General features: G+C 42.5%; 1 protein-coding gene across 3 annotated transcripts in view; it reads left to right on the top strand.

Moving 5' to 3' along the window:
* Positions 1 to 15,899, top strand: part of ERICH6B (glutamate rich 6B) — a 122,998-nt gene that overhangs the window by 84,688 nt on the left and 22,411 nt on the right. Inside the window, exons 12-13 of one of the 3 annotated variants that reach the window (XM_083168966.1) lie at positions 3,221 to 3,298; positions 6,980 to 7,224. In XM_083168966.1, coding sequence (XP_083025092.1) covers positions 3,221 to 3,298; positions 6,980 to 7,224 — 323 coding nt within the window. Of the gene's footprint in view, positions 1 to 3,220; positions 3,304 to 6,979; positions 7,225 to 15,899 lie in introns of all 3 variants that reach the window. The other 2 variants (XM_083168965.1, XM_083168967.1) reach the window with 2 other exon arrangements.

Below are 15,899 nucleotides of genomic sequence, written 5' to 3'. Positions count from 1 at the left end.
ACTAAAATCAGCATTGGCGAGGAGACTGAAGATGTAGTAGAGGAAGGGAAGAACAGGGCAGGAGCACTGGTGCGGTAAAGAGGTAGGGTAAGTACGTGAGGAAGGAGGGCCCTACTCATAAGAGTTAACAGACTAAAAGGAAAACAAAAAACAGTAGGATAAGTAGGAACGGATGGGAACGGATGGAGGGGTAGGGTAGGCAGGATAGGAGGAGCGAAAGAGGTTAGGAGGAAGAGGGATAGGCTAGTCGGAAGAAGTGGGTTTTGACAGAGCGCTTGAAGGAGGTAAGGGAATCAGAAAGCCTGATGGGTGGCGGGAGGTTTTTCCAGTGCAGGGGGGCAGCCGAGTTTAAAGAGAATTCGGAAAGGAATGGGGAGCCAGTGAAGAGATAGATAGAGGGGGGAGGCGGAGGTAGAGCGGCGGGAGAGCAAGATGAGCCTAGCAGCGGCGTTAAGAATGGATTGGAGAGGGGCGAGACGGGCGAGAGGTAGCATGTAACTGGAATGTATCTGTGACATTTCCCTTGAAAGGTTTTGACTACATGTACATATTGCTGACTATGGGCCAGATGCACTAAGCTTCAAAAGTGATAAAATGGAGAGTGATAAACAGCCAGCCAATCAGCTCCTACCTGCTATGTCACAGACTGTGTTTGAAAAAATGTCAGGCAGGAGATGATTGGTTGGTTGCTTATCACTCTCCATTGTATCACTTTTGAAGCATAGTGCATCTGGCCCTATGCCTGTAAAGGGCCCTACATATGCAGAGATTTGTGCCAGAGAGTCATAATGGGAGATTCAGCATGGCAGATTTCACTCTCTCAGATAATGAGCCACATACAGAGAGATTTGTGTTATAGATTCATAATGGGAGAATCAGCACGGGAGATTTCAAATCTGTCACAGCTGTCACAGAAAGTGATGTAAAAAACTGCACTTCATCACAAAAATGTAGTGGCCATATATACGTCGCCAAATACGTATGGAGTGGCAGCATTGCAAGGATCAGTGGGATACGTACAATGCTGTCCAGTGTAAAATATTGAAAGAATGAATGAATAAATAAATATATAATTTTAAAAAATCGTTGTGGGGTCTCTCCTCCCCCCGCCCCCCTCCCACAGCTAGAACCAGCCCCGGGCTCAAAGAACCGGTCCTGGTTTTAGAAATTGAGATGCCAAAAATGTTGGGGTTCCCCCGGATTTCTAACACCAGCACCAGGCTCAAGGGCCAGTCCTGGTTCCCAAAATACGGGGGACAAAATGAGTAGGGGTCCCCTGTATTTTGGCAACCAGCACCGGGCCCAAACAGCCCACAGGGTAATGCCACAGCCAGGGGAAACTTTTTACGCAAGTCCCCCTGGCCAAAGCATTCATCCCTGTGGCTGGTCAGGCCAGGCAGGGACCCTGCGGGAGTGGGGACCCCCCCATGAAGGAGTCGCCCCCCTCCAGGATACCCCCAGAGCGACCTGAAAACACACACATAATAAAAAAAGAACTTTATTACATACTACAATGACACACACACTGTACTTACCGCTGGTCGGTCCTCTTGTCCAGTAGAATCCATTCGTGTGTCGGGTCCTGCTGCTCCAGGAGAGGTGCCGCTGTATCTTTTATGCTGCAGGACGGGGTCAGTGTGGTGTCCCCCCTGTGTTTCGCTGCTCGCAGCGCTGGACAGCGGCAATCAAAAGAATCTGCTGGAGCATCTGCCAGGAGGGAGCGGCTGTGACGACGGGCAGCAGCACTCATCCCAGGGACCTTCACCTGGCCGCCGCCGGGAACCCACACCTGGCCGCCGCCGGGAACCCACACCTGGCCACCGCCGGGAACCTTCACCCCGCTGGGGGCAGGGTTTAGGGGACAGGTTTCATAAAAGCACACTAACCTGTCTAAGCCACTCAGACGTCAGCACACATGAGCTCGGCATCAGTGCTGCTGTTTGGTGATGATGGTGCAGTAGAGAATGTGATGGGGTCTGATGCAGGGCATGCCCTGGCAATTTACCATGTTCAGTTTCCCAGGTCCTACCCAGCATTCTGGTGTAAAAGTGGTATAAGAGTCAGTAAATCATTTACAGGTTGAGTATCCCTTATCCGAATATATGTTATCCGAAATTATTCCCAAAACCATACATTCCAGAAAGTGGAAAAAAAAATTTGCTTAAAAACTTACTGGGGACATTTGTAACAGCACTACTGAGGATATGATATGTACCTGGCACTAAATATGTGCAAGACAATGATTGCTTGGCATTCAAATTCAGTGCCTAAGATACAGTAGTACACAAATTTTGTTTTGAAACCTTGTTTTTTGAACAAATAAAATATATTTGTGTATTTCATGTGGTTGATGTGTTTATACAGCATAAATGCAAGATACTTCAAGATACATAATTGAAAAATGAAAATATTCCAAAATACGGAATAATCCATTATCCAAAATTCTCCTGGTCCCGAGCATTTTGGATAAGAGATACTCAACCTGTACTAGAAAATACAATTCATTGAGCAATATTTATAAAACCAAGCCTTGGAGACATTAGATACAGGGCAGTATTCAATGCTCCCGATTCATCGTTTTTTTCGGCAAATCAGGCTGTTTTCACTCCTTGCGGTGAATCTTTTTCACTGAAAATCTGATTCACCCTATTCAATGTTCACTGTTCGCTTTTGCCGGCCAGCTCTTCGTTTCATGCTCGCTGCAATTCGCTGGTGTATTTCAATGGGGTTTTCACTGTAATTCGCCGAGAGTGTATTCAATGCTAGGATGGAGAACTGCTTTCTCCATGATTTTGGCCATGATTCACCATTTTGCATTCAACATCTTTTTAAGGTGAACTGGAATGTGATCTTTTAAAATAAAGGTGTTTTTTTGTGTAAAGAAATCAGTAATTTTATTTTTATACATTAGGCCAGCAGGGGGGGAGCTGCTCATTACATATTCACTGCACACTGGTCCCGCTCATTACATATGCACGAGCGGGACCAGCCCAGTGGCTCCCTCCACCATATCACCTGCCAGATCTCCCAAAGGGCAGCTTCTGCTGCCTGTGTCCCCGGGAGCCCTCTTTCTCCCACACAAGTGTCAGGCGCAGGCAGGGAGGCTTCCAGGATCCAGAATCCTGGAAACAGGATTCGCTGCACATTGCAATATTTCTCATTGAATACCTGCCACTGTGTGGAACTTTAACATTCTGGTGTTTATTTCTACTTTCTGCAGATGCCCAATGAGACCAACAATGAATGTTACAGCTCAGGAAAGGATTTCCTCATCATCTTTCCAGATGGGACAGGACAGGTTCTGTATCCAGCTTAATAGAAATCCATATGATGTAACCAGAGCTTACAGATCGGACTTTGTCTGTAGGAAGCACACTAATGCTGTGTACACACGGTAAGATTTAACATTAGATTTTGACTACATAGTCAAAATCGCATGCAGATCGCACAGGTTTTTTACTTTGCGGTCCCGATGCGTGTTCCCATGACAGCACAAATCGAAACCCAGATAGACAGTGCAGCAATGACTATATAGTGCAAATCTAATGCTGATTGTATGAATTGTATGTAAATAGTACAGAGTTAGCAAAGATTGCATAGCACTCAAATCTTAAATTGAATAGCAAGGGAATCTCACTGTGTGTACACAGCATTAGCCTATGATCCAAATAATACTCACTAGTATCAGTCCTCATATATACAAGTAGCAACAAATTATATCTATAGTACAGTAAATTAAGGTAACAAGAAGTGAAAACAGTACGGTAAGTCACATTGCGGGATTGGACAGCGTGTCTGCTAAGTCACATTGCGGGATTGGACAGCGTGTCTGCTAAGTCACATTGCGGGATTGGACAGTGTGTCTGCTATTTGAAGGCGATGTGCATTTCCATACCAGCATAAGTCTGTATGTAGGCTCTTTCATAATGCTTACTTCATCTTCTTACACCTAAAGTGGTGCAATTGGGGAGCTAAGGTTAGGGCAAACATAGATGAAGTACAGTAAGTGCATATACAGCATTCAACAAGCAGGTGCTTGCTCTAAAATAATACTTATTGGGATAATGCAGAGTAGGTTGTATGTTAGTTTGTGTATGGCCAGGAAATTAACTTACAGTTATCAGACTACTACCTGCACCTAAGAGGTAGGACAGGGAGGGAAGGGGCATTGTAATGTAAGCTGAGTAGCACAAGGGCATGCACACATTCATTCCAGCAACCAGAAGAATATACATCTGACCAAGCTATATTATGTGAGTGCTATTATGTGGGTGTTGGGTGGCAGATGCCAATGCACTTATATTGATGGTGGTCACCAGTAATGACAATCGCTTGTGATTGGCTGGCTGCAATTGTACCGCTCATGCTGATAAATTTTGATGGATCAGGTGTCATTCAATAAGCTGTGTGATGAGGATGTGCAATAAAGTTGCAGAATTTTGATAAGTGGTCAGGTTGTTGAGAAATAATGCATCAAAGTCTTTTTTTTTTTCTCCTAGAAAAAGCAATGAATCGAATACCATGTGCTTTTTCCTTACCATTGTATATTGCAGCAAAGCCCTTTCAAAAAAAATTCTGCTCTAGATTGAGTTGATATAATGAATTCTTTCTAACATTTTCAGTATACACTAAACTTTTAGGATAGAGTAACATTTCAGAATACAGTAAACTTTACAGATTGCCCAGTAAAAGACACACTGTTTACGCTGAAAATGGGGCTGCTTTTCATGGGCAAGACAAATTCAACAGTGAGCCGTCTCATGTGCCAGCTTCTCAGGACTAATTGGATAGCCTGGAGTAGTCTTTTTTAAACAAGAAACTATAGTGGTCTTTCTCCATGTCAGTTTTTTTGGACATGTGTTGTGTGTTTTCACATATCTTGCTATAGATTTCAGGATAACTTACTTGTTATCTTTTATGTGTACTATAAACTTTGTGATAAGTTATACATTCATACTGTTTAGTTATTGGAAAATGTCCCTATTTGGTGAAGCTGCAGTTATTGTGTCTCTAACTTCTTGCCATTAAATCCACTGCTTCAGTACACTACTGTAGGCAGGCCTGGTGACAGGGAAGGTCAAAAGTGACACCCGCACCGACGTTGTGTGGGGCCCCAAAGCATTGTTTCAACAGTGTGACACCTGGCAGCAATGAATTCAAGGTGGCGATTCAGACCTGATCACTCAAGTCCGAATTCCCCCTGGTCCCTATGGTGCGGGTTTGCGCATGTGCGAATAACTTGGCCCTAATTCTGTGGAGTCTCACAATGTGCAAGTGTGCGTGTGTGTACAGTACATGTGTTTAGGGCAGACCATATGGGCCAAGTGGTTCTTATCTGCTGTCACATACTGTTTCTTTGTGTACATCAGAACAGTGCAAATGTGCTAGCTCCATGCACTTAACCCAGAAGCTGTTAGTTAACCAAGGGCTTACAGTGCATGGAAACAGGGAAATCAGCAAGTTTGGAGGGGGTGGCAGAGATATCAGTGTACCGGGCTCCAAGATTTCTGTTGCCCAGGCTGCTGAATAACAGCTAGGTTTTTCAGAGCCCTAGATAAGACCTCAGCTTACTGCTCCAACCACCACCCACACCCCATTACTGACTTTCGAGAACCTTGGGATAAATTGTTGAGGTGGCATCTTAGAAGTTCAAAACCTGGCGATTGCATTACATTTAACAATGATGTCTCTCTCAGAGTCAGCCTTAATTTTGAGACAGCCACAGGGGCGCCTCCCTTCCTATATGCTGGGACCCCTAGACAGCTGCCTAATTCTAGAGTGCGTGTGTGTGTGTGTGTGTGTGTGTGTGTGTGTGTGTGTGTGGGGTGTGGTGTATACATATATATATTTGTACTGTGTGTGTGTGTGTGTGTGTGTGTGTGTGCTGACAGGGGTTAATGGGGTGCCCCAGAGATATCCATGTACCAGTCCCAAAAATTTCTGTTGCCAGCCCTGACTGTAGGTAATAGCATTGCAGCTAGCAAGGTAGCAGGTATAAGTATACTGTTAGAAGTACTAGCAAACTGAGGATTAAGGTCTATTGCCTAAAATACCGGTAGTAGTTTTCTAAAATGCTGACAGCTTGTCTTTGATCAAATACATTTTTACCTTTCTATTTAAGATACAAAAGAGTGAAGAAAATGTCCCTGCTCCTTCTCCATTCATGCCTTGTGTCTATGAGTTTCTATTTTAACTTCTACTCTAGGTAGCATGGTCTAGTGACGCCCACCCAATCACCAGCTATATCATTAGCCTGACACGGATCACCATCAGTGGTTTTAATACAGTAATTGATGCAGCGGGACAGAGAATTGGGGGTTTTCTAGAACAGATATCCATGGCAACCAGGAATAAACACTGCAGGGTATGACAGCCAATAGAAGAAACATCTGTTTCTCATTATACCACCCATTATGGTTCTGCCCACAGCTCTTGTAGTGACACCATAATAGATTTATACTTACTTTACAAAAAAGTTTAAACTGGTCTTAGATTTTGGGCTGCCTACTTTTCCTCTGAGAGGAGGATATGGTCCAATTTAAAAAAAAAAAGTGCTTAGTTTTGTACTGAAGTGCTGAGATGGGATTATTGAATAATATATATAAAAGAAGGGTCACAGGTTTAAATAATAGTAATATGAACTAAAATATGGAAAATCAGATTGCTATTATGAGTGTTGTTTCTAATAATCGTACGTGATCCCAAATTTAAAACGAAAAGAGACACATTTGTCCATTATTTTTTTTTGTGACATGTTTTTTGTTTCCATGTTTACTAAAAATAAATGAAAACAAGTCAGTTTTGTGTCTGTTTAAGGAAATGAATGCCATACAGAACCCTAAAATCTTATATTACAGTCTAGCCTCATTGATATCAGGATCAGATCATGCTGCATGTTGGTATGTAGCTGTTGCAGATCTAAATTTTACATTGTCCAGTAACTGGTACATTTTATGTGGAATTTCTTCCTTGACTACAGATCAGATATCCATCAGGAAATATTGGTATCTTGATAGCCTGCTCAAAACCCACCCAATTTACCTTTATCATCTTGGAGGATGCCGAGCATAATCCACAGATACAAGCCGTTTTCATGAGTAATGGTCATGCAGCCTGCTACCATCGGAACGAGATGCTTTGGTACGTTGAATGGTATATTAAAAAACAATTTAAAGCAAGGGACTGTGGAGAAGATGATAGTCCTATATCAAGCAGGAATGACTGGTGAATAGCTGTGTTATTATTCTTTGTGCTACTTCTAAAATTATTGCCATGTATCGGTAATCTGGACACAGCGCAGTAAAGGTTCTGAAATATCACATACTGATGACATTCCTTTGGCTGAGTGAGTAAAGGGGTTTTTAAGAGGTCATATCGCCACGAAGATGAAGAGCGGTAGTAATCAGTTTTTGCTCCAAATCTCTCAGTAACCTCAATTTACTGGATTAGATTTTTGTAACATTCTCAGTTATCGTAAATTAAACATATTGCCTGTATGTGATATTATACACTAGGGGGAGGCAGTAATTTTATTTATTTTTTAGGTGCCAGGTGTTTAACAAAAACGTTTCCAAAATGCCATTACTATTGTTACATTTGTAAAGGTTATAGATGTGTGTGACCGGATCAGCCATCGCTGCCCACGCCAAGTAATCAAAGACTGGGTTTGGGTCTCACGGGGGTCTGGCCAATAGGAGATTCCTTCTTACTATCAGTAAGCACCTGTTACGGATGCCACCCACTGCGCAGTGGGCAGGTATGTTGCTGCCATCAGCAGACTCAAAGGCGTTAAATAACTGGATAAAGCAATGTCCTCCTGCTTCCCTCCATATACACATATATACAACCAAAACCAGTTTGCCATCCCCAGCACAGTTTGATTAACATACGCCTGTCTCTTTACTAATATAACTTGAATTTCAGTTGCACATTTCTAGACTAAAACCAGTTCAGCTTAATCACAGTCTTTCCACCTTCCTATCTACATAGAGGCGCGCAGGAATTCCCCCCTGGACTGTATCTCAAGGAAATTACATGTTTAGAGCCCCTCTGAGTGGTGACTGGGTCATTAACAAATCAATTTGTATGCAAGGATGTCCCAAGGGCAATATGTTCCCAAATGTCAAAGCATTTTGCACATAAAATACCTTTCTCAGAAGAGCTTTGTTCATGCATTTAGAAAGTGCAGTTTTACAGCCATGTATAGAGCATCACATATCACATGTTACAGATAACTATGGACAGAACCGGCCTCTACGCCACCCTGTGTCGGCCATGCTGCCAGGATAACTGCAGCACTTGTACAAAGAGAAGCTGACTGATATATTTACCTCTGCATCAGAACACTCTTGTACAGGGAACCCAGGTCTTCCCCCCAAACCTCCTCCCTGATGAGACTAAGGGCCTGATTCAGACTTGCTGGATAGGCAGCCTATATTCGCTGCCTTGGCTGGTAAACCAGCCAATCACATGTCCACCCCGCCTAGCAAATCCCAGCACTAGCATGCAAGTGGATGTGCATGCTTACACATCTGTTCACATGCAGATGCAAGGAGGAGAAATCATTCGATGGCCGCTCACCATCGAATGATTTCTCCAGCCTTCGCTCTGAAAAGTCTATACTTACCTTTCAGGTGCCCGCTAACTGCGGAATTGGAGGCAGGCGCCTGCATTTGCAGGGGTACGCCCATCGTTTCCATGAGTGCGCCCACTGTATGCCCATAAAATGCTGGGTGGTCCCCTGCGTGTGCTCCATGACCGCCCCCTTCCAGCCATGGCGGGTGTGGAACTCGCCTAAGGCGTTCACGCCCGGGGTTTGCACATGCCCATATTCACACATGTGCAACCCACAGCATCAGCCAGAGGGAGCGAATTCGGACCCGAGCGATTAGGTATGCATATACTAAGTATATATGTAATTAGATGTAGCAAGGCCACGTAGGTTCCAGTTACAATCCCCTCCTGAGCCCAGAGTGGCATTTGCAGCTGCGATCATATGCACAGTTTAACGGGCACAGACATGTTAATGCTGTCGCCACCTGAGCATGTACAGATATGCCCACCGGCATCCTCCCTAATATCAGCAATTACATACACATACGCAGTTCTATGGTCACGCAGAATGGCAGCGGGTACTGACATGCTAGAGCCATGTGTTTTGCATATGAGACATACTGTATGTAGGGAGAGACATTCCCCCCCTATGGTTTGCTGCCATTCCCGGTTAACTGCCGCAAAACCGCCTGTCAATCTCTGCGATGGATTCCTCACTGCAAATATCCTTGGTGCGTGCAGCGTGCGCAGTGTGATCATGATGCACACGCAGTTGTCCAATATCTGCATCAGGTCCAGTGTTAATAATGTTAACATAATTAATGAAAATTACACATGGAACACTTACATACATAATAGACAAAAAGACATTAAAAATAGACAATTGCAACTAAATATTTCTGGTTCTTCATCCCAGCGACCTGATGAGACACATTAATAATCTCACTGATTCAAAACAGCCTAGGAGATGAGAAGAAGTTACAACGGGAATTGTAGGGATGTTTGTGTGCTACTTATTTAGAATGTGAAAATTGGATTTTGCTCAGCCTGGTTCCTCTCTCTGGGGTGTAGTACCAATGGCGGCATTGCCATAAATATAACCTTTTTTCTTCCTATGATCTGTGAATTTCAAATGCATATGAATTGTTTTCTGAATAACAACAAATACGCGAAATGAGATAAAGAAAATATGAATCCCTAACTTGGAATAGAAAGCCATTTCTGAACTGAAACTGCAGTTCTTCTCGATGTCTTGAGATTGTCTCAGAGGCACAAAGTGCCAATTGCACTTAATCGAATTCCACATGGTGCTGGCTAAAATAAATTTAACCTGACGTATACTATTCCTGAGTGTTCATTCACAATGGAAAGAGAATACAAAATAGAGATTTCAAACTGTAAGTACTATTCTGGCATTCTGGCACTACGCTTGTAAAGAACAAAAGAGGCCTTGTTAGAAAACCTACAAAATTATTTTTGATGTATTGTTGAACAGAGGTTTAAGACAACACGCTCCGTCATGCTTTCCAGCTCCATTTCTTCAACATAAAGTTTATATTGAGACCAGTGTAGTTTTTATTACTTTCGTATTACTTCCTGAATCATACTATCCAGAGATAAGTGAATCAACCGTGATTGCAGACATTTCATTCCCTCTCAGGCCAAATTTGTAATAGTCACAAAAGGGTTTTCTTTAGCCTTCCTCGAGATCAATACAGAAATGATGAAAGGTTGAACTTGACCACTTGCGTCTTTTTCAACCTCAGTAACTGTTGTATGTATCGATGTCTAAACTGATTGGTTAATGTGACAAAATTGCAGGGCATGTTGCTAAGCAACCATGTCATGTTAAAGTGTTTTCAAGCATTCTAGTGTTTATTCTTTTTATGCTTTTTTAGATATCATTATATTTTTGCAGCCAAATACTTTAAGCATGGGTTAATTGTGCAAAGTAACTGTGGCACAGTAACTCTTAGTAAACCCTCACCACACACCACCCCCACATGAACATGTATGTGATGATCGAGTTTACAGTGGCAAAAGTAGGAAGCGGCAGATGAGACACATACCTTGGACGCCATATTTTGGGGAAAGCATTTTTATTCACATTTCAGAAATGACCATAACATTTATGTGTAGGTAAGTGCGATTGTATAGAAGAGTATACTGTCAGTTGAGCATTTGTTTGGAAGGAAGAGATTGGAGAAAGTATACTTTCATGTACTTTAAGGTTGCATCATGTGACAGCAAATGGATAAAGTCTTTAAGGGGAACATTTACTAAGATCGAATGGGTACGAATTGTCGTATTGGTACCTATTTGATGTAAAATACATACATATTTTACACATCAAATAATTTACTAAAGATGAAATATATACGATTCGCATTTTTACCATTCATATTTTTTTGAATTTCTAAAAAATCCAAATGAATGCATCATCGATAGAACATGAACGTAAATCCCCATTAATTTCAATGGTATCGACAAATTTACTAATGATTTGCACTGGGGAATACGAATCACTAGTAAATACGAATGTCAAATCATCTTTTTGATTCGCATTCAGTGAAGCCAGCATGGCTATAACCAGCCCAGGGCTCAAAGAGCCAGTCCTGGTTCTATAAATTCAGGGGCCAAAGAAATTGGGGTCCCCATGATTTCTAAAACCAGCACCAGGCTCAAGGGCTGATTCTAATTACCAAAATACGGTGTGTGGGGGGGGGGGGGTGTGAATAGTATTATGACAACCACAACCAGCACCGGGCCCAAACAGCCAGCAGGGTAATGCCACAGCCTGGGGAATCTTTTTATATAATTTCCCCAGCCAAGAGACCCTGTGGGAGTGGGAACTACATGTCATCGGCATGTAGTTAGAATTACAACTTTTTTTTTAAATACACAACAAGCGCTGTCCTAGCTAAATCTCTTTATAGATTCCTTCAATTCCGCCGCCAGCACTTTCCCAGTATGGATATTCAATTATTCATCCGGCATCCCTTATCACCACACTAACCTGGTGATGGTACCCTATATGCACATAGGGGTTTCTTTAACTCAGGTCAGTCAATTCATACTCTTTCAAGATTTCATGATGAAACTATAACATTTGATGGAGTACTGATCTCTATTTCAGGCTCTATGTGCTGGTAAGGGTTTTTTTGTTATGCCTCGGAAGAATAATATAGTAGAATCCAAACTGGAGCAAATACTGAACAAAGGCCCTATATTCACATCAAGCTTTCTTTTTATGTGAAAACCGTCCTCCCTGAGTTAACAGACAACTTCAAACCAGTTTATGAATGAAAATATTGCAGCTAGGGATGATTCTACTCTATATAATGCTGTTGGCGGTGGCAACCCAGATCCCAGTACTCAATACTACCGTAATTAGTTCCATAACTCAACCCAGTAAGTGGTAACATTATGGTTATAGTTATTAATGCATTCATTGATTGTGTGAAGAACAATTTATTATGATCCTTCTTGACAACCTCATAAATCAGATGCTTATTTCTCAGGAATTCTGTGAACTGAAATATTTTGGCCACTTTTCAGCCATTCAATTTTAACTGCAAGTGTAAGCAATATATAAAACGCAAACTTAATTGAGTACAACTGTAAACAACTTAAAAAGGCGCACTGGGGTTTTCATTAATTATTCACGGTTACAATAAATTATTAATTTACTGCTTGATGCAATATCATTTGTATTATTGTGAATATATGAGAGGTTTGCAACTTTTTGATCATTACACTAGTGGGACCTATTACAATAAATAAAACCCTAAAAAAAGCAGATGGTGTAGTTAGGAACTTTGTTTTAATATTCATATATAATACAACTTTGAATTTGTAATGAGTGTACCTATTTACCATATGTTTACTTTGTACTACATTAAGAAACTTGCATTATACCAGCACCCTAGATGTGTAAATGTAATATAGTTAATTGCAAGGAAAAACAATGATTGTCTGCTGGTGGTGCATTACAGAATCAGAGAAATAAAACATAACATACATAATATTTCTCAAATTATTTAGTATACCACCACCAGGCAATGCTTGTTCTTGTACCTTATTATATTTCCTATTTTCTGTGTTAGCATCCCTACTACAAATCTAAGTGTATAGGATTGTACTCACATTCATTATACGATACAAGGGCTTTATATAAATTATCATTTATTATAGTATTTATAATCTGGTTCAATAAGTATCTCTTTATATATGCTAAGCAGAATATAGGACACTTTATAGAAATATTAGTAATTAATTGAGCTGCTTTAGAAAAAAAGGGAATTTATAAATCACCATAATGCAATCAATTTCTGAGTATCAAACTGCTTGAAAAAAATTAAATCAATTTAATTTCTCATTAAGGGGGGTATGCAATCCTTTGCCGCTATTTCCGACGGGGGAAATAGCACCGGGGCCCTAATCAATGCTGTCTTTACCAACAGCATTGAAGAGGCTTCACGGCAGATCCAGCCCAACTTTAAAAGCTGTCGGGCCCGTTCTGCCAAAAACGGCAGTGGATTTCGCGATCATGGCCATATATCGACAAGCCATGCCCATTTACATGGACACGCCCCCTTTTCACCGATCGGCAGGCGGGACATTGAATCCTGCCTGCCGATTTGCTGTTGAGCAAACCGCAAACAGGCCAGGATGACGGCTGTCGGGAGAGACCGATAGCTGCGATCTGGGATTGCATACCCCCCTAAGTCCTTAGTAGGATCTAGATCTTTATTACTTGTTACAATATTGTATTACCGTTAAAAGTGTGTGTTTGGGGCAATTTAATAGAGTTCTCATGTGTGAACTGTAACCCTTAAAAGTAACTTGTAGTCCATTCATGTTCAAGTGTAATCATGAACCATCATTGGGTTACGAATGCCATAGTCTTTAGTCAATTACATGTGTGTGTCTACATTTTCTTACATCTCCAGAAGGTGAATGCAATAATTAGTGTTATTAAGCCCTATTCCAAGAATTATACTCATCATGGGAATAATTAGGTCTTTGCCTTTTATCCACAGTAAATTCATATGCAGGACAATTTCTTCCCTGCAACATTTCTGGGCCCTGAGCAGTTATGAACACAGGCAGTCGTGCTGGCACCTGTAAACAATGCATCCCTAATACACCTCTCACATTGAGCCTCTGACCTGGGAACTGACTTGATGTGAACATTTTAATCTGTATTAGGTGCTGGGAATTTGTCCCTGATTGAGACCAGGTTTATTCCTGAGACCTACCTTGATAAACTGTAGTGTGAAAGGTGGGACCCAGGTAATTTGACCCAGGTTATGTTTAAAAGCTGCTGATTGGCTGTGTATGCAGAGGGAAGGGAGTGACCTGCAGGGTGGACACAAGTGCAGTGTGTGTCAGGAGCCAGGTTTTATGGTCCAATCTGTTTTGTTTCTGTTTGGCTTTTTGACTCACTGGTGGCCTCCAGTGGTAGGTCTGTTGCCATTACAGCCCTGTGTTCTTTGAGCTATTATTCACAGGATGTGAGGTATTAGCTCGTTAATCAGGAGCAGCCTGGAGATCCACCAGCTGTTTCAATCACCTAAGGCCTTTATAAGCCATGCTCTCCTGGGGATCTGTGCCAGTGATAGCTTTCTGTTTAAGTTCCTGCTTAATGTGCAGGGAACTTCTGTTTGCTCCCAGCCACGCTTCCTGGTCCCTTGTTCCAGTCTCCTGTTTGGATCCCAGGATATATCCTCTGCAGCTCAGCTTCTTGCTTCCCAAGCATTCAGCGCCCATACCCGGTCCCAGGATCTCTTCTGTTCCTGTCCCTGGAGTTCTCTCTATTTGTATAAGCTCCCTAGCCGTTCTGTCTGCAGGATTCTCATCTTGTCCCAGGCTGTCCCTGTGCCTGTTCCCATTACCCTCCTTGCCTGTGGGTCACGTAAGTGCTCCTTTGGAGCCTGGTTATTATTTGCTGTCACACCTCAGGCCCGCCGTGGCTGCGCCCCTCCGTGGGTCCATTATCTGGTTATTACAAAAGTACCTGTCTTTTCCTCTTCTTTATTTTTGTCTGTCGCCCTAGCTTCTGTCAGGCAGGGGTTGTTCCCTTTTCCCACTGCACCTGGTTTTGGGGAATCATAGTCTCTCAGTGTCTCCATTCCGAGATTCCCTATTTCCCTCATTGTGTCTGCAACTGGGTCGCTTCTCCCCGCTCTTGGCCAGGTGCCGGCAGTCAGGGGTTCTCCCCCAGTTAGGCCCGGTAGTTAGATGGTTCTCTTGTGATACCCCCTGGCGATCGCTTACCCTTTGTCACATCATAACACCTGGCTGCATCGGGGTTAGAGCTGGCATAACTGGCTCTTTCGAACGCGGCGGCTACAGGCGAAGCCTAGCACTCTGCAGGGGTATTCCATCTGCCCGGGGGACTCAACAGAGTCAGTGTAGGTTTCGCTGTGGCCGTCCTAAACAGCGGTCCCAGCTACGGGCTTACGCCTGATCTCCAGCTCCCTGCCTCCTGCAGCACCACACCAACACCCTCACGACCCTGTCTCCGGACTCCAACGGTGGGTAACCCCCAAATCCATAACAGTGTGAAGGCAAACAATCGGTATTAACCTGGTTCTAATGTGTGGTGAGAAATGGGTATGAGCACCTGTGACACGGGTTGAAACCGTGTCCACTTTACCTGGTTCAGACACAGGATTTAAGTGTGAAAAGGGCCTAACAGCCTTCAGGAGACTGAATACAAACCTGCTCAGTTGTAGGTTCTTAGTATTGCTAAACATTCAGTGGCAGATTTATTAAGTCCGGTGACGTGATAAAGAGGCAAGTGATAAAATACCAGCCAATCAGTGCCTAACAGTGACAGGGGCTGGTTGGATGGTACTTTATCACTTCACTGGGCTCAATAAATCTGACCCCTCCGCCCCAGTCTGCAACAGCTGTAGAGTTAACTCTATTGACATCATATAATAAGCACAAACAGTTCAGACCCACATTATTTATTTACAGTTATTCACCTGGTTGTCCATGGAGAAATGTAACAGTCACATCTTCTTCAAAGGAGATTGAACTGCCTCCGGAAACTGAATCTGCTCCTAGACAAATGTACATGGAGAATAAACGTCAAACATTAAAGTAAATTAAAAATTAAAAGTCAATGGACAAGATCACTGGTTTTGGAACACTTACATTGTTTTGGGGGGCAAGTGAACCCTCAGGTAAAGCATAGCAAAAAAAACATAATTGTTTTTATTACCAAAGAGCATTTGCAATATAGATAAAGATTTATTTTCGAGTTAGTAAATGGTCCTCAGGAGTAAATTTATCAGGACAGGTTTTTTCCAGGTGGAATGTAATGTCCACATATT

This window comes from Crinia signifera, chromosome 2, assembly GCF_055691185.1.
Source record: "Crinia signifera chromosome 2, ASM5569118v1, whole genome shotgun sequence".
In the NCBI taxonomy this organism is placed as follows: Eukaryota; Metazoa; Chordata; class Amphibia; order Anura; family Myobatrachidae; genus Crinia; species Crinia signifera.
This window is presented reverse-complemented; position numbering and strand designations above follow the sequence as displayed.